We start from the raw sequence: 19,781 nt of genomic DNA, 5'->3' as shown, positions 1-19,781 counted from the left end.
GGGAGATAATGATGAAGACTGAATTTGGGAAGATAAACTGGACATTTACAAGGAATGGTGCAGTTTATAGACAGCACCAGATATTAAACTTACTTAATTCCTTGGCTAACATTTCTAAATACAACATGATCTCAAACTTTCTGCTTTTAAACTGGAATGTCTGAATTAATATTGCTCCAAGAATTTAGAAATAAATGCATATCATATCAACTTTCAACATCTTCAGTGACACAAAAATCAAACTTGATTCCTATCTTTTTCTTTTGCCTGTGGTGCTGAGGATTGAAACCAGGGCCTTGTGCACTATACCAACTGAACTATATCCCCAGCCTCCTACTGAGATTTAGTTACCTTCCTATATCAACATTCTAGATTGTTACCAATGCTTTGCCAACTCCCAAGACATTGATTATTCGAGCTCTCATGTCTAAGGCTTTATTTTAAAGTGAATAGAAATATAGATGCATTTTCAGTAAATCACCACTTTAGCACTTTCTTCATAAGGCTGGCCTTGAAGATTCTACATGGTTCATAAGTTTAAAAAACAAACAAAAAAATCCCATATGCCTGTAATTCCAAAGGCTTGTGAGGCTGAGGCAGGAGGATTGCAAGTTCAAAGCCAGCTTCAGCAATTTAGCAAGACCCTTTGTCTGAAAATACAAAAAAGGGCTGGGGATGTGGCTCAGTGGTTAATTCCCCTTGGGTTCAATCCCTAGTAGAGGGGAAAAAAGGACAATAATGAAGCCAGCTCTGGAGAACTACACGACTTCCTGTGAACCCTTGGTTTGCTGTTTTTTTTTTTTTTTTTTTGGACAGCTATAGGTTCCTGTAAAACAGCACAAAGGGTTTCCCTAAATCTAGAGGTTCATACATTTAACCCAGGATTAGAGTCACTGCCTTGGTATGTCAGTCTGGTAAACATCTTGGTACGATTAACCTCAAATAGGTTATTTTCTGGTCAACATTACAAACACACTATGTCTTAAGTATTGCATAATTAAAACAAATTAACCAGAACAGTTTATGCAGTTCAGGGGTAGGTGGGAAAGGGCTTTCTACAATAACACTTAAAAAAGGCCATAAAAAATGGTGTACACCTCTAATCTCAGTGACTTGGGAGGCTGAGGCTCTAAGCAACTTAGTAAGGCATGGACTCAAAAAAAAAAAAAACAAAAAAAAAACAAACCACCTCGGGGTTCAATCCCCAGTACCAACAATAGTAAGGCTACAAATAAAAACATAAGGCAAATTAAAACCTCAGTAAATATGTAAGGGAAAAAATGACAAAAATCCATTAGCTTTAGCATACAATAAATCCCTACCAAGTCATCAAATTGGGAAGCACTCCAAAGTAAAGCTAGAAAATATATGCAGATACACAAAAAATGTAAAAGGGCCAGTAAAACCATGAAACAAGTGTTTCACCTCATCAATAATCAAGTGTGCATAAAACAACATATTCCTTCTTTGGGGGCAAACTATCTATTAGGAATAAGTGAGACTATAACAGGCCCATTCAAAAAACTGTTAGTACACAGAAAAAGTCTTAAGAATTTTCGTGATAAGACTTTTTATTAGACTTTTAAAAATGTGCCTACTCAGCTAAGTGAAGTGGCATATGCCTGTAATTCCACTGACTCAGTAGGCTGAGGCAAGGAGTTCAAGTTTGAGGCTAGCCGGGGCAATTTAGGAAGATCTTGTCTTAAAATAAGCAGTGGGCATATAACTCAGAGGTAGAGCACCTTTGGTTTGATCCCCCAGTGGGGGCTGGGGATGCAATGTGTTCATTCTCTGGCCCAGACATTCCATTTCTAAGAATTTTAATCCTAAAGAGTGAATCAGACAAATGTATTAAAACCTATGCATAACAATAATGTACATCATGACAATGACTAGAGTTTACCAAATTTTGCACATACTGAATTTTTAATTTGAGGGAAAACCCTGCAAATGTTATGGGAAAACACTACTGGATGAAGGAACTAATTTTCTTAAAAATCCTCCTAGGGCTGGGGATGTGGCTCAAGCGGTAGTGCGCTCGCCTGGCATGCGTGCAGCCCAGGTTCGATCCTCAGCACCACATACAAACAAAGATGTTGTGTCCACCGAAAACTGAAAAATAAATATTAAAAAAACAAAATCCTCCTAAATATGCTTTAATTCCACAACTAAAAGCTAGAAGCAAAACTACAAACCCCACAAATGGCAAGTCTTCAAGTTGGAGTTTCAGTGCAAATTTAAACTCAATAAGCACATTTAAGCAATCTTTTCCTCCAACTGTTTGGTCAGACTAACTTGGGAAACAAACAGAAATTTCTGGAAACATGTAGGTTATTAAATAATTTGTTTATTGTACTGCATTTATTAAGAAAACAGACAATGCACTCAGTAGAAAGAATAAAAATGTATCAGGGCTTTATTTTTAACAGCAAATAGAAATCCTTTCCTGGGATCATAGTAATTTGACAGTATTATGATTAAGCTCAATAAAAGTTCGTGAAGTACTTAGAAGATCAAGTTCTGCAGCTGCCACTTTCCAGATCTTCTAATTTATCTGGCTCTTTAAATAGTAGGGGGGGGGAAAAGCCCTTATTTGCTGGGAAACATTTACAAAGTTACATGTTCTTTCTCCTATTAAAATTTCCCATCAATTGTTAAAAAGGGGCCTTCTGTTTCGCTTACGTGTTTTTTGGTTATTTCACCTGAATTCCACAATTGATTTTACAACGTAGAAGAGATTTCAGGTAAGTCTGCTATTGCTTTAGATGTAAATATAGCTGAAAACCGAAAGTGGATTAGAACTGCTGAAGGATTTCCCTGCCGTTGTTTGATACAAGTTCTTTATTCTTGATATGTGCATAGACATGACTTAAATTCTTTCTACAGGAACATGTCTGATTTCAGGAGTAACCAATCAAGGATCCGATGAGTAGCTGGATAGTTCCTCAGAGTAATATGGTTATGGGTTAAATGGATTGCATAATGACATTTTTTCCTTTGTCATTGTTGGTGAGTAAATGACTGAAACAATCTTCCATATAAAAAGGTGGATGTCCGACATTTTCATAGGTTGCTTGCTAGTAGAGCCTTGAGTTGCACCTCCTTGACTTTCTGCAAATTAGAGTTCTAAAGCCACTTCTGGAGAATGCTGTAATCCCCAAGGCCTACTTGGTCCATGCTGAGTAAGTGGCTTGACCCCAATCCTCCCTCTTTTGCTGCTCATATTACCCAAGGAATATGTGATGTTTAGGGCATGTCTAGGAGAGGTCAATCCTAAAATAAAATTCACAAAGCCTTTTCAAATTGAGGGGAGGAAAAAAAAAGCCTCAAGTACATTTCAATCATCTCAAAATCGCAGTTAAAAACTTACATTATGCAAGGAAATAGCAGCAGAGAATGGTTAATCTTAAAAAACCAACAGGGGGAAAAAAAAAGCCATTGAAAAAGTGTCATCCCACCCTTCCCCTTGGTTCCTTCCTCCAGGGTTTCATTAGAGACCCCAAGCATCTGAGAAACGAGAACAGCAAAGACACAGGGAAACTGCTCAAAGCCAGAACTTTGGGCAAGGTAAAGAAAAAGCTATAAATAAAAGCAGAGAACTATTTGGTAAAGAATCAGAACTCTAAGGCATTTTCTCTTTAAATGGGAAAGCTCTGAAACTCAGATCTTGTTTCTAGAGTCACCCTGACTCTAGAAACAATAAACTCAAGTACAATGAGTCAGGTGCCAGATAGGAATTAAAAAAAAAAAAAAAAAAAAAAACCAAACACACCAACCAAACCCAAAAATGTTAACTGCCAATCAAAGTAAATTCTGCTCTTAGGGTAACAGAAGACACATAGGAAAGGGCTACTTGCAGAACATCTGAGGTTTTCAAGAAATTGTTAACACAATGGTTCCATTTCTGTTTACATTTAAAAATCAGAAGATTTGAGGATCTTGGAGTTATTAAAGGATGAAAGGAATATGACAGTGCTTTGAATCGTGATAATATGGTACCCAAATTTGGTGTTTATACAGCTCATTTAAAAAGGTAGTAGATTAAAAGTCGCAGGAAAAATAACATGGAAAACAACAGAAACAATCCAGGTAGATGATGCAGCCTGGATACAGCAAGTTTAATGTCTCTGCTGTACACAGAATGAACACCCTTTCCCTCCTCATCCTTATGCTGACAATAGGATATTCACTAGAAAATTTGACTCGTAGAGTCCATGAATAAAGAGATGGGCTCATATATCTTAAAGGCTCTTTTTAAAAAGGGTTATTATAATTTGAAGGATGCTCTAATGGAAAGGCAAAGGTATAGGCCAAGAGGCTGTTTCACATTTTTAGTCCATTAGTCTTTGGCAGAGCCCTACCAAGGCCAAATTCACCTAGGATGCGGAATGGCTGTGGGGACCTCCACAGGTTCAAGTGAGCAAACCCAAATGAACATGTTGGATTAAAGAATAAAAAAAGACGAAGAAAAATCTAGAAACCCTTGAAGAAAGAGCTTTGCCCTGAAAAGAGAAGAGGGAAATGCTTGGAAGGGAGTGGGTGGGGGGTGGTCAGTGTGGTGATCTCTGCTGCAGTGCTGGGCAGGGACTTAGGAGTTGAGCCAAGGATGCCGGAGACACTCGGCAGCAGTGGCTCTCTTCTCAGGGATGAGCTCCAACATGGGCAGTAAGAAATCTGTGAAGCCAGCTGCCTCTTCCTGAGACCACTCATACTTCTCCACTAGAACTTCAAAAAGGCCCCAGGGTTTCAGCTTCGTGATGTGTTTCAGGTCACCTGTGGTGAAGACAGTACAAAAGAAACTGACCAACATTGACAAGTGACAATGTGACAATCCAGGAACCAATCCAAGTAGTCTACAAAGAATCAAATTTTGCAATCAGAATCTAATGTTCCATTCAAAAAGCACTTCTCTAATCTTGAAATGAAGTGCTTCTATTTTTCATAAGGTACTAAAAATTTAAGACGATTTGCTTTCTCCCTCAAGTTTGTTTTGGTCCCAAACTGCATACATCTCAACAGAAACTAGTGATTCACTAAATGTCTGTATACTCATATATCCAGGTCTACACATTAAGAACAACTTGCTTATACTCTTTCTTTTGGCAGTACTGGGAATCAGACTGAGGGCCTCAAACATGCTAAGGCAAGTACTCTACCGCTAAGCCACGCCCCTACTTCTTTTCAATTTTTCTTATTTTGAGATAGGGTCTCCCTAAGTCACCCAGGCTGGCCTTGAACTCATGATCCTCCTGCCTCAGCCTCCTCAGTAGCTGGCATGATGGATGTGTGCCACTATACCCAATTTGAGCTAAGAAAAAGTACAAACAAGTCTAGAAAATATTGCTGTAAAACAAATGTGATTTTAAAATAAGGAGCTAATACCATGGCAACATGTATAAAAAGCAGCAAAACTAAAAGAACATACCTGACATAGATTTCACATATAGCAGCACCATACTAAAACTTCAATCTAATTAATTGCTTCTTTGAAGTGACACTTTCTTTGCAATGCTGGAGATCAAACCCTGGGCCTCGTGTGTGATAGGCAAGCATTCACCAATGAGCTACACATGCATCCTTGAAGTGGCAATTTTTTAAAAGATATTTTTCTATTTGGGAGATGGAGGCCTTACTATGTGGTACCCAAGCTGGCCTCAAAATCCTGGGTTCAAGTGATCCTCCTACTTTAGCCTCCTGTGAAGCTGGGATTATAGGCATGTACCAATGCACCCAGCTGAATTGACAATTTAGAAAGTATAGTCAATTATTAATGACTTATTAAAGTAAGTGCTACTAAACACTTTTTCATATATGACACTTACTTGGAGTCTTTTCTGTGGGCAGAGAGTTGCCTGTTCAATTACATTTGCATACCTTAATCTTACTTTGCATACAAGGAAGAACCCTTACAAGCATTTCCCCATTTTCATGCCCAAAAAGTTGTGTAAGAAAGAATGATGATTTTGAGAATGCTTCCTGTCAAGGGTTGAGAAAAATAATTTTTCTCAGCATTTGAGTAGCAGTTGTGATGAAAAGGAGAACCACGACACGATGTAGAAAAACAGGCCAGACAGTTTTCTAGATCCTTCTAGATTAGCTTTTCATATTTCAGTTTTATTAGGAATGCATAAGAGATACATGATCAAGTCAAAAGTTTAAAGTGAGAGTCTTATCTGTTTCTTTCATTAATATGTAATAACAAATTATGAAACTAAAGTACTAAATCAGTTTGTACGGCTAACCCACAAGGTGTCTGGGTGATTGTGTTAGGCATCACTGGGATACAAAGATGACTGAGATGTAGTTCCGACTCCTAAGAAGCTTAAACCAAACCACTTGGCCTTTGGTAGAGGCAGTTTGTAAACAGAACACCAGCAAAAATTTGTCCATTTCCCAGTAGTGCTGCAGTAGAAGTAATCATATATTAACTAATTTAACAGAAAGAATAAATTATTATCTTCCCTAAGTAGAAATCAGCTAGTGGAAAAGCTGGGATTGGATACTCAGCTTTATCTCTCCTTTTGACTATTTCACCCCTCTGCTAAATCACAGATTAGCATTCAAGGTAGGCTAACCATTTTGTAGGATAGTGGAAATATGTAACCAGCTGTACTTACCTTTTCGTTTTTAAGTACTTTTGCCCCCTTAATGTCTGGGAACAAACACATTTGTTTTACCTTTTTTGGTGAAAAATTCCTTGGAATATTTTCCTGCCACAATGAGCTTGCGAGGCACCTTCCCCAGGAGTTCTATGATCAATGCAATGTGATCTGTATGTTTCAAACATTTCAAGAGGGGGGAAAAAAAGACATACATAACAGGAGTAACAAATGCAGCTCTATACACTGGCAGAAAGAGTAGCATGCACACCTCTTTGTAAAGCATTTCAGCTTGCTTTCTGTCCTAAATGGGAAGAGGTGGACTCTATCCATCTAATGGAGAATCCAGAATATCATAAAAACATTGGGTACCCACTCCAGTGGGACCTGAGTGGTAACTAAAAACAGTCTTGGTGTGAATGCTCTGTTTCCTGAAGTTGTATCCCTGGGGCCTAGATGGAAACTCATTTTAGCAATACTACCTCTGCGATTGAAGAAGTCCTGTGAATATTTCCCACTGAGGGCAAAGCGTCTTGGAATTCTGCCTATCAGCTCTATAATGTGCGCAATGTGGTCTAAAATAGAAGGGTAAGAAGAACAGGATGAAGGACAAGTTGTTAAAGAGATTTTTTTCTATGAATAGCTTTTTTAAGGACTACGTGTTTAAAAGTAACTACAAGTAAAACCAATGATATTCAAGGCAAGACTGGGAAGGCCAGGCATTTTTTCAGGTGGCTGGTTACCTAATCATAGCTGGCAAGTCTCATTCTGGATCTCACAGACTATCTATAACTTTATACTTTTTAGTTTGTCTCTATCTAGGTTTAGGTAGGTTCTTCAGGTAAGGTTAAAACAAAATGCCAATTTGCTTTAGGTATTTAGAACTGTTATTTATTTGTAACACTATTCTGGGCTTTAAGGACTAAAACATCACCTTATCTAAGAATGTTCACGACAAAGCCCTCACATGACTCGAGTATTTATAGTCACCCTGAAAAAACAGGCTAAGTTAATGCCACATTTTAAAGGTGGAACTTCAGAGAGACTAAATGGCCTACTTAAAGTTTGAGAGCTAAAAGAGCTAAAACTACAATGACAACTCATATCTTGTCTTATCTAACCCAGAGCTTTTCTCCCCCCACTCCCACCCAAAATCACTTTTCAATTAGCACAAAAGTTTAAAGAATACAGCTACTTGACTGCAGTCTACTAATGTCCTAGAGTGAGCACTGCCAGGAGGTGGGCAGATTGCTAGCAGGGAGGTAAGCTGGTACTAGCCAGTAATTAACTCATCTAGTTATTTGGATGTCACCATAATGGAAAAAAAAAATCAGCTATCCTACTGTTCTCATTCTTCAAGTGACAGAAACTAAGAATATGAAGAGATTTAATAGACCAATGGCTCATAACTAGAAAAACACTTTTATCTCTTTCTCCTACAAAAGATCTACTGGTGTCATTTAAAAAGGACTTTACATTGATCAATTCACTACAACGTTTGAGCAGTTTTGACTGATATCAAGTATTATCCCAGGAGTTAGGTCTGTGGAATGTAATAATAATAGGATATTCTATTTTAGGCCCCAGTATAGCATGACTATTAACAAACTATACATACATAGTCGGGATTAAGTTTTTTTTTTTTTTCCTGCTTTTATGGGGCAAACTGCAGTAGAATAGAACAGAAAGGCAAGGCTTTGACCTAGCATTTATCAGTATTGACTTGTAGAGGAAATAAGTTACAATCTAAATATTTAGGCAAGATGGTTCTCTCTCATCATATTTTTCTCACATACATATTTCAATTTTTCAGGTTAATAACTTAAGGTACTACTCAATATGATGTTAGCCAGTATGTGTGCTCTGTACTAAACACTAGTATTAATAAAGACTCTAGGAAAGTAAAGAGAAAAAAAAATTACTCCCCTAGAAATAGATAATAAGGCTTTTTAAAAACACTTTGTTAACGTATAACTCTAAACTTACAACTCAGAGAAGGAAAGAAAAAAAAAAGACAAAGAAAGAACAGGGGAGAAAATCAAGTGGGTACATGGGCAATTGCTGTAGTATTTTCTTACAAAGGACACACATTTTAAGAAAGTATCCAAACTACACCAATCAAAACAGATAGCTGGCTATGGGAATTAACACATCTTTTCCTAATTGGGCTTTGTTAGGAATATCAGCAAGCTGTACTAACACTACTTATTAAAACCTGAGGGGACCATACTGAGGAACAGAGAACATTCTTGGTTTCATAGAACATAAAATGTGATTTCCCAAAACCTGGAGGAAAGCATAGCCAGTGAAGCACATGTTCTTCCCACTGGGCTGTGCTAAGTAAGTACTCCCTTAAACTAACCCTCATTAAACCTGCAAACAAAACAAACATTAATTGAATAGTATAAAAACAAAGCAAAACATTAATCATTTTTTTCTCTTTAGTGCTGGGAACTGAACTCAGAGTATAGGGCATGCTAGTAAGTGCTCCACCACTGAGCCATATCCCTAGTCCCTCCACCCCTACCACCTTTTTTTTTGGTACCAGAGATTGAACCCAGGGGCACTAGCCACTAGGTCACATATCCAGCTCTTTTTATTATATTTTACTTAGAGACAGGGTCTTGCTAAGTTGTATGGGGGCCTCACTAAACTGCTGGGGCTGGCTTTGAACTCACAATCCTCCTGTCTTAGCTTCCTGAGCCACTGGGATTATAGGTGTGTGCCACTGTGCCCAACTTCTAACCATTTTTTCACTCAGCTTATTAACTCATCTAGTTATTTGGATGTCACCACAATGGAAAAAAATCAGACTCGTACAATGTCTGCTTCCATAGCCTCATGGATGAAGCAAATAAGTGGGGGCTTTCCTTACAGGGTACTGAAAAATTTACAATCATTTTGTTTTGTTTTTAAGTGGCATTCTAAACATGAATATCATTTAAAAAGAAAAATTAAAGCTTTAGATTTCAGAAAAGTGAAAAGTATCATAGAATTTGTGTAAATAGGATGGTATCTGTAGTCAAGTAGTGTTTCTAGATGAAGATCATTGACTTCCAAATAAAGTTGAAGGCACAGCTGAGAACAGGTTTATGAACAGGTATATTTAAACTGGGTAAAGAACAAGTCACAGACCTACAAAGAAAGGTAATTGGATGTTGAATAAAAAACTACTTGTCAAATAAAGTTTTCATTTTACCAGTTGTGGCCTTATGCCAACCATCTGTTACAGCTTTTTAGTATCTTTTATAAAATACCTAGTATATCTGGTATCTACTATGAAATATTTCTTAAATTTCTATCTTTTGTGGTACTTATACATACTTGGCACACTAACAAGATTACTAGGGCTCTTTGGAGTGAACAAATGATATTAGCCACATGTGGAAAGTAAACTGCCATGCACAGACAAATTTGGCTTAGGGGACTCACCTTCATCTCGAGTGTACTCTTCCCCTGAATGAGGTTCAAACAAATAGTCACCTGTGGCCAGTTCAAAGGCCTAAGAAAAAGAGGATAGCATACAAAGCATCAAAGAGGGCTTTTGGTAAATGCTTATTGCTATTTGACTCAAGAAATTTTATTCTTGGAAAAAATCTATAGATGACCATTTTTAAAAAAATGTCTTAAAATTACTCCTAAAGAACTTTTCGTCCACACCTGTATCTTAATAAAATGGAAAAAAAAGGAGAAAATTATTTGGACTGATGTTCCACAGGAAAAAATAAGCAACAACAACAAAAAAAACAAACAAGAAAAAACAAAAAATAATCAAGCAGGGAATGAGGGAGGTTGGGAATCTTGAAGGTCTCAGGTACAAAGTCACATATAAGACAAATTCTACTATTCTACTGCCCAGTAGGGTAACTATAACTAACAATAACACATTGTTACATAGTACATTTCAAAACAGCTATCGGAGATGAGTCTAAATATTCTTTTGTAGTGCTGAAGATTGAACCCAAGGCCTCGTACATGCAAGGCAAGCACTCTACCAACTGAGCCCCAGACCACTCTGAATATTCTTAACACAAAGAAATTATAAATGAAGTGAGGGATATGCCAGTAACTCAAATTTGATTATTATACACTGTATATAGAAACAACACACTGTACCCCATAAAAATGCACGATTGACACCTAATAATTGTGCATTTTATGGGGTACAGTGTGTGTTTCTATATATACACACACACATACATATTTGTTGCTTCAATTATTATGTGTCAGGGACAAAAAAAAAAAAGCAATTCAGTCCTCCTGAGTTTCACTTTTGGTTAGGAAAGGGCATAACTGAATATTAAGGTAATTCTAAGTTACTAAATTGTTCATAAGAGCAGGTGTTTTTTACATTATAATTTCACATAGCTAGAAACTGAATTCTGTACCCTAAATCGAAATCAAGTACTCACATATTTCTACCAATGACTCTTTAGTCACTGATAAGAAGTTTATTCTTAACTTTTGTGTGGAAAATACTCCCTAAATAGTCTCAGATGGAGTTTCCAATTTCTAGGTCTACGGAAACTCAAAAAAATTAAAATGTCAAGGGTATAGGGAGTCACTCTGTTTTATGTAACCAGTAGAGGTCAGCATTCACAAGTAGGAAAAGAAAGGCACATATCTCCTGTGAACTGAAAACCTTTTGGAAAACATTGAATAATGAGGTTACGTGAACTTTTCACTGATTACAAATGGATTTTTCAAAAAATAACTAACACAATAGCAGTTTCTTAAAAAGTACAGTTATAAACTAACAGCAGACATAGGTCAATTTTGATTGAGTCAATGGTACTAAGATAATCCCAACTGAGGGGCAAGCCAGGTGTATGGTGGTGCACATATGGTGGGTACTGTAATCCCAGCAACTTGGGAAGCTGAGGCAGAAGGATCATAAGTTTGAGGTCAGCATGGGCAACTCAGAGACCCTATTTCAAAATAAAAAATAAAAGGGGCTGGTGATGTAGTGTTAGAGCAACCATGGGTTCAATCCCCAGAAAAAGGACTGAGGGGTGGATTTATTCACATTCTCAAATTAGACCCAATTTAGGTCTTGATGGTTCACCAGTATCAGTTTCATGACAGTATCAATTTCAAGACAGACTTTCTCAAAATTATTTGAGTGAGGTTAACTACAAGTTTCAAGACAGTTCTAGGAATCAACTACTTGTCTCCATAATGTCAGGAATGCAATGGTGTCTTGTTAGGCTCTAAAACAAAGTCACACCAACAGAACAGATACCTGTTCTACCTTGTATAACCTAAGGGTTACAGTCTAAAATTGGCACAGAAACAAAAATTTTTGAAACCAGTACTTTTGTAAAATCTCAAGTCTCATACAGTAAATATAGTGGAATTAAAGTTAAAAAAAATAGATATGATGTTATTTAGAGTGCTTAAAGAGGTCTGGGGGTATAGCTCAGTGGTTGACTATATACTTAGCAGCTGAAAGGCCCTAAGTTCAATGCCCAGGATAAAATAAACAGAAATAAAATTTAAAAATAAAAAATGATATATACTAAAACTTATGGCATACAGCAAAAGCAGTCCTAAGAAAAAGTTTATAGCAATAAATGCCTACATTAAATAAGATCTCAAATAATAATATATTTACTCAGAAAGCTAGAAAAAGAACAAAAAATTATGCTCAAAGTTAGCAGAGGTAAGGAAATAATAAACACTAAAGCAGAAATATATGAAAAAGACTATAAAAAATAATATAAAAAATGAACAAAACTAAAAGCTGGCTTTAAAAAAATAGATTATAAAATTGACAAATCTTTAGCTAGACTAAGGGGAAAAAAGAGAAGGCTCTTGGGCTGGGGACTCAGTTAGTAGAGTGCTTGCCTTGCATGCACAAGGCCCTGGGTTCAATGCCCCCCCCCCCCCCAAATGAGAAGGCTCAAAATAAGGGAAAGAAGAAACATTTAACAACTGATACCACAGAAATACAAAGGGTCATAAGTGACTACTATGAATAATTTATATACCAATAAACTGGATAACTCAGAAGTAGGTGAATCCTTAGATACATAAAACCTACAAAGACTGAATCATCAAGAAATACAAAACCTGAAACAGACCAGTAACAAGTAAGGACAATGAATCAGTAACAAAAGAGTTTTTCCCATCAAAGAAAAGCCCAAAACCTGATGGCTTTATTGCTGAAGTCTAGAAAACATTAAAAGAAACAATACTAGTCTTCCTTAAACTCTTCTAAAAAGACTGAAGCAGAGGGAATATATTCAAACTTCTTTTATGAGGCCAGCATTGTCCTGATACCAAACCCAGAACAGGGACATTACAAGAAAGAAAATTATAGACCAATATCCTTGGGGAACATATAGGTATATGCAAAATTGGTATATGCAAAATTCTTCAACAGGTTCGATCCTCAGCACAACATAAAAATAAAGAAATTGTGATGTGTCCATCTACACCTAAAAAAAAAACCAAACAAAGATCATCACCATATCCCTGGGATGCATGGATGGTTCAACAAAGACAAATAAATGTGAATCAACACATTAATAGAACAAAGGACAAAAACCAATTAGATGAAGAAAAAAAATGTGACATCCATTCATGATAAAAAAGTATCATCAAATTAGGTACAAGAGGAATGTAACTCAAGAGAATAAAGGCCACATATGAGAAACCACAGTTAACATTGTGTGTGTGTGTGTGTGTGTGTATCTCCATCCCTAAAGACTTCAAATTCAGTAAAATTACAGGATATAAAATCAATACACAAAAATCAGTAGCATTTCTATACAACAACAACAGTGAACTATCTGAGAAGGAAATCCATGAGAGGGGCTGGGGCTGTAGTCGAGTGGCAGAGTGCTTGCCTAGCATGTGTGAGGCACTGGGTTTGATCCTCAGCACCACATAAAAATAAACAAATAAAATAAAGGCATGCTGTTCATCTACAACTACCAACAAATAAATAGACAGATAAATAAATCATGAGAACAATTCCACTTAAAAAAGAAACACTGTACACTAAAAACTTTAAAAATATTGATAGTTACAGTAATTAAAACAACACAGACCACTGGATCATAATGGTCAGGAGGTTATGTTGAGCCAAGACCTATATAGGTAGAAGCAGAAAGAGTGAGGTAAGAGGGAGCTTAATGTGACTAAAGAAAAAAAAAAAATTGACTAAAATAGATGCAATTCAAGAATTGAAAACAGGAAAATAACATGATTTGATTAATACTGAAGATCACTCAGACTGGGCACAGTGGCACATTACCTGTAATCCCATGGGAGGCTGAGATGGGAGAATCATGAGTTCAAAGCCAGCCCCAGCAACAGTGTGGCACTGTTTTATTTAGAGATGCTGTCTCTAAATAAAATACAAAATAGGGCTGGGGATGTGGCTCAGTGGTTGAAGGTCCCTGAGTTCAATCCCCAGTACCGCCTCCCCCCAAAAGATCACTCAGGCTATTATGAGAGAATGTACCTCAAAGAGAGAAAAACAGAAGCTAATAAAGAAGAGGCCACTGTAGTGGTCTATGTATTTAACAATGATGACTTGGGATATAATGGGTTAATGGAAAAGGTAAGAAGTGACTGGTACTGGATATGTATTAGAGGTAGAACTTGCAGATGAACTAGGTATACAGAGCAAAAGGAGAAAAGAATTAAGAATTAACCTAAAAGTTTTGGATTTGAGCTTTTTAAGTGGGTGAACAAAGGGTCATTTACAAAAACTGAATATGTGGATCAAACCTTTTGAGGTTTGATCAAACCTTTTGATCTAAAAATTTAAATTTGAGCTGTTTATTAGATATTCAAATGGAGTTGCCCAAGATATAGTTAGAGACAGAAAAAGCCAGATGAAATGTAGAGGTAAGTGAGACTGGAGATGCCATGGGATCTCCCAGGAAAAAAGAAAAAGGCCAAGAACCAAGTCTTTTTTTTTTTTCTCCCCTTAGTAGGGAAAGTCAATAGACTTTAGTTTTTGTTTGTACCAATTAATGTCAGACTTTGTACCAATTAATGTCAGACTTAACAGTAAGGATAAGATACTGCTATAGATTTGGAATTAAACTTTTGATAACTTTGGTAATCAAAGTATTCCTAAAATAAATATTCTAACATACAACTATCTGAACTGACTTGTTGAAGCTATGCATGATCAAAACAGAAGACTCCCTTGCCCCAGGGATCTAGGGCCCTCCTTCTTACTTGTGTGCTATTTACAGGATCTACAATGAAAATGCAGGACCTATAATCAACCAACTACGACTCTATCATCCTTGGAGAGCAAATGTTTGCTTCTCTCAATTCCCCTGGCTTTCTTCCCTATTAAAAAATGCCATGTTCTTCCCCTTCACTGATAGCAATGTCTGGGAATCCAAATATCCCTGCTTACATTAGCTACAAAGATCTTCTCTCTACCTGTGAGAGAAGCAAGAACAAGATTTCTTTTTTTTTTTTTTGGCACTAGGGATTGAACTCAGGGGCACTCGACCACTAAGCCACATCCCTAGCCCAATTTTGAATTTTATTTAGAGACAGGGTCTCACTGAGTTGTTTACCATCTTAGATTATTAGGCTGGCTTTGAACTTGTGATTCTCCTGTCTCAGCCTCCCGAGCTGCTGGGATTACAAGTGTGTGCCACTACGCCCAGTTGAGATATTCTATTTTTTTTTTAAAAAAAAATATATATATATTTTAGTTGCAGATGGACACAATATCTGTATGTATGTATGTATGTATGTATGTATGTATGTATGTATGTATGTGGTGCTGAGGATTCAACCCAATGCCTCATGCATGCAAGACAAGTGCTCAACCACTGAACTGCATGCAACCTCAGCCCCAAGGTATTCTATTTTTTAAACATGTTATAATATCTGTTTATCAGAAAACTGGCAATGGCAGCAATAGTAACAACAGAAATAGCAAACCCATGGCTTCACTGTATAAGATATGAAATTACATGAAAATAACTCAAAATATTACTCATTAAAATGGTATTCTATCCCTACCACCATGACTTATTGCTGCTGAATAAAGGTGACCATCATTGGTGAAATATAAATAGCTATTGAGCAATGTGGTCATTTTTTTGCATTTTCATTCAGGCAGCTCAGGTTAGGAATGGGGATGACAGGAAAAACTTTATGGGTCAAATACATCACTTTTGGATTCTGATAGCTTAGGGCCTTTTAGCAGCCTTAGAGTTCAAAACATAAAATAGGATGAAACCCTTTTTCCATTTCCGAGAGCCATTCCCTTGCTTAATAAAACATCTAGGGGAAATAAAGTTATATTCTCTAGTTTTTTCCCCCCTAAACATACCACTAGTTAGTCAGATGTCACTTCAGGGACAGATAAAAATACGCAATTTTCCTTACTATATATAGGCACATTCAGTTTCCCACCAATTCTGTCCCGAATTTCAGAGATAAAAAGATTTGAAAAACAAGACAAAATAAAAAACAAAAATAACAACAATAAAAAAAAAAGCTACAAGAAAAGATCTAACTGGAAACTATAAACTTATTTCCCCATAGCTGAAGGGGAAAGGATGTTCAAAAGACAGCAAGGAAGAATTTCATCCTGCCAGTGATCTTCCTCTATGCCCTGAGAGATTGTTAATTCTTAATGTTTTTCACAGATATTTTGTCCTGACCCTTTATATAACTGCCCTTCTAACTTTATCTCCATCAATAATGTGGAAGGCAACTTCTAGACTTGTTTCTTAGCCTCTCAGAAAGGGTCAGAACCTTTCTATCAACTAATTGCATTTGATGCAGGATGATCCATCTTTCCAGCACTTCTGAAATTATGAGATTTATATTTACTTAGTATATGACAAATTTAAAGCAACATTTCCTATATTTATTGGCAGAATGAGAGAAATTTAGGAAAAAAAAAAGTAGGGCTAAAGTTTTCATGATATTGATTCATAAGTGCTTTCCATCCCTTGGTCAAGAAAATTGTAGCATTTAAGTGCATCCTTTACCTTACTATTACTACTATTACTTCTTCTTTTTAACATTTTAATGGTTTTAACTCTACCATTTTGGGTATTGGGGACTGAACCCAGGGGTGCTTTACCTGAGCTACACACCCAGACTTTTAAAATCTATTAGATAGGAGCTTCCTAAGTTATTGAGGCTGGCCTCAAATTGCAATCCTCCTGCCTTAGCCTCCTGAGTTGCTGGAATTAAAAGTGTACATATCACACCTGGCAACTTTTACTACTTTTTTTTTTTTTTAAATTTTTTTGTAGTTGTAGAAGGACAGAATGGCTTTATTTGTTTATTTTTATGTGGTGCTGAGGATCGAACCCAGTGCCGCAAGCATGCTGCTATTGAGCTACAGCCCTAGCCCCAACTTTTACTATTTTTGAAAACCAAGTTTTTCATGGATGAAAGTAATCTGACTTGAAAGAAGTTGAAGCTTCCAATCTATTCTTCCTGAAGTGAGTTTAGTATGTTTCTGTTCATTCATTTGATGGTTTACAAATATTAAGCCCTGTGATATAAAATACATTGGTCTTTGTCCTAGTTTCCTGGAAGGGGACCTTTAGCTTTGGAATTCCCAAATGGGCCTCCTGGACCTTACCTAAGTTTATGGTATGGCAGACCCCTAGATAGAACTCCAGGTAGTTATCATCAGAACCGCACTGCAAGTACCCACAGAAAACATGCCAGCCACATATAACCAACATTATTCTCTCCAGCATGGGGTTTATAACTTTGTGGAAGAGAAGTAAATAAATAAACAGGACAAACAGTGATAAAAGATCTCAAAGAGTATACTCCATTTCAGGAAATGATAAAATACCTTTTAATGTAAGTCTATTTGTGGGAAATTTTTAATATCAATTAAATCTGACTACTTGAGTAGTTGCTTGTTAGGGACAAAGAAGCAACTTATGAATCTATGTCTGATTTGGCTTCTTCATATTTTGAGTTCCAAAGATGAAAAAAATGTCTGAGGAGTTGCTGAGTTGTACAGAATAAAATAGTTTCCAGGTGTGCCTTACCTGCAAACAGATCAATGCTATAAGGGTGAGGGTACTTGTAACTTAATCCAAATCAACCTCACAGCAGTTGTTTTTAATTTAGACCCTCCAGACACAGGATTTATAATTCCCATGACAAGTCACCTATGATAAATTCTTTTTCTGCTTGTTAATTTGCTGGTCTGCTGAAACAGGGCAAGGTATGAAACAAGGTCAAAGGATACAAAACATTACCATGCATGCTGTGCTCCAAATATCAGCAGGAGTATTATAGCCAGATCCTATCAGAACTTCCAGGGAGCGATATTGCCTTGTTTGAATGTCTTCAGTAAAATGTTTGTGCTGAGCAAATAGAAAGGAAACAGTATTTTAAAATTCATTTATTCTAAAAAGCAACAAGTCAGGATTACTTAATAATGAAGAAGTTTTTCCCCAAAGTTTCCATTTAGCTAACTTTTCCAGTATCACTTTGAAGCTATTACCCCCAAACAATCCTTAGCCTTACCACATGCTATTCCAAATTATTTTTGTAACAGATGACAATAAATTTAATATAGATAAACAGATTTAGGAAATAATAATAGCTTTATAAGAAATGAAAAATTGTTATTCCAAATAAAAATTATGTTGCTCATTTGTCTAGAATTAACAGACTACTTCAACAAATGAAACTCAGATTCAACTCAAACTGTCTTAGCTATGTTTTCATTATGAAAACTAAAATTTGGGCTGGGGTTGTGGCTCAGCAGTAGAGCACTGGCTTAGCAAGTGCGAGGCCCTGGGTTTGATCCTCAACACCACATATAAATAAATAAATGAAAAGGTATTTAAAAAAAAAACCAACAACAACTCAAAGTTGTAGGTTTTAAGACATTTATAACCACTTATACCACCTATAAAGAATTCTTCCTTCCCCTGTACACTTTTAATCCCTCAAAATAACATCAAATATGGCTGGGCACAATGGCACATGTCTGTAATGCTAGCTACTCGGAAGTTTGGGGCAGGAGGAGACAAGTTCAGGGCTAGGCGGAGCAACTTATTAAGACCCTGTCTCAAAAACCAAAAAGGGCTGGAAATGTGGGTCAGGTACAGAGTACAGTGATCCCTTCATGTGCATAAGGCCCGGGGTTTGATACATTATTTGACATATTAAAAAACCCCACCTTTCAATAAGTCATGTATGAACGAAAAAAATATATATAGGACTATACTTCAAAATAATCTGGTCAAGGTTGAGATACAGAAGAAAAATGATTGGCCTGAGTGTTCATTATTCTATTTTATTTCTGTCTATGTTTGAAAATTTTCATAATTAAAAATTAAATGAATAACAAGAAAACAGAAGCTTAGTTTCACCTATATAAAGGAAAAAAATTCAAATAATATTAAAATAAGAACAGGATGTTATTTTTAAAAATGAGAAAATTAAGCTGGTGCACACCTATAATTCCAGCAATCCTATTGACTGGGGAGGCTAAGGCAGGAGGATTGCAAGTTCTAAGCCAGTTTGGGCAACTTAGCAAGAACCTGTCCCCAAATAAAAAATGGCTAGGGATATAACTCAGTGGTAGAACGTGTCCCACTAAGCACCCTACACAGAACAAATGAAACAAGAGAACCAAATAACTCTAAAATGTTTTAACAATATTCTAGAATAAAGACTGGAAATGGGATCCTCTTGGATTCTGGATCATTTCCTCTTTTTTCTTTTGAGTAGTCTTCATTTACATGCAAACCATTCTGTAAGTAATATGGCACTATATATCTAAAAGCCTTAAAAAAAAAAAAAAAAAAAAAAAAAAAAAAAAAATCACCTAACTTTTGACTTAGCAATTCTACCTTTAGGACATGTCCTAAAGATAACTATAAACAGATTCATGCAAAAAGAGTATCAATCACAAAGAGCTATCAAAAATGCTTAAAGACATAGGGAATACTATGTAACCATCTGATTTAATATAAAAAGTATATTGAGTGAATTAAAAGATCACAATTTTTAAGTTAGATTGCAGTTTTGAAAAAAGAAGTTGGGTGGAGGGAGGTTATGAACACAGCCATTAAAAGTATGAAAAGAGAATAACAGTGATAATACAAGATTGCCCAGGAGTTCATCTTATTGAATCTGGGTGATGGGTGAACAGGTGGAGGTTGGGGGTGGATTGTTCATTATTTTATCATTTTTCCT

General features: G+C 36.4%; 1 protein-coding gene across 4 annotated transcripts in view; it reads right to left on the bottom strand.

The window, feature by feature from the left end:
- Positions 1-2,327: 2,327 nt before the first annotated feature.
- Positions 2,328-19,781, bottom strand: part of Srpk1 (SRSF protein kinase 1) — a 64,860-nt gene continuing 47,406 nt past the window's right edge. For 3 of the 4 annotated variants that reach the window (XM_046464534.2, XM_058585568.1, XM_058585569.1), the window contains 5 exons: positions 17,828-17,935; positions 10,032-10,101; positions 7,082-7,174; positions 6,678-6,770; positions 2,328-4,773 (listed from right to left, as the gene is read on the bottom strand). In XM_046464534.2, the coding sequence (XP_046320490.1) occupies positions 4,589-4,773; positions 6,678-6,770; positions 7,082-7,174; positions 10,032-10,101; positions 17,828-17,935 (549 nt within the window). In that variant the 3' untranslated portion in view covers positions 2,328-4,588. The remainder of the gene's footprint in view (positions 4,774-6,677; positions 6,771-7,081; positions 7,175-10,031; positions 10,102-17,827; positions 17,936-19,781) is intronic. The other variant, XM_046464533.2, reaches the window with a different exon arrangement.

This window comes from Marmota monax, unplaced genomic scaffold (genome assembly GCF_021218885.2).
Source record: "Marmota monax isolate L192 unplaced genomic scaffold, Marmota_monax_Labrador192_F-V1.1 WCK01_AAM20220418_F8-fsc00211, whole genome shotgun sequence".
Lineage (NCBI taxonomy): Eukaryota > Metazoa > Chordata > Mammalia > Rodentia > Sciuridae > Marmota > Marmota monax.
This window is presented reverse-complemented; position numbering and strand designations above follow the sequence as displayed.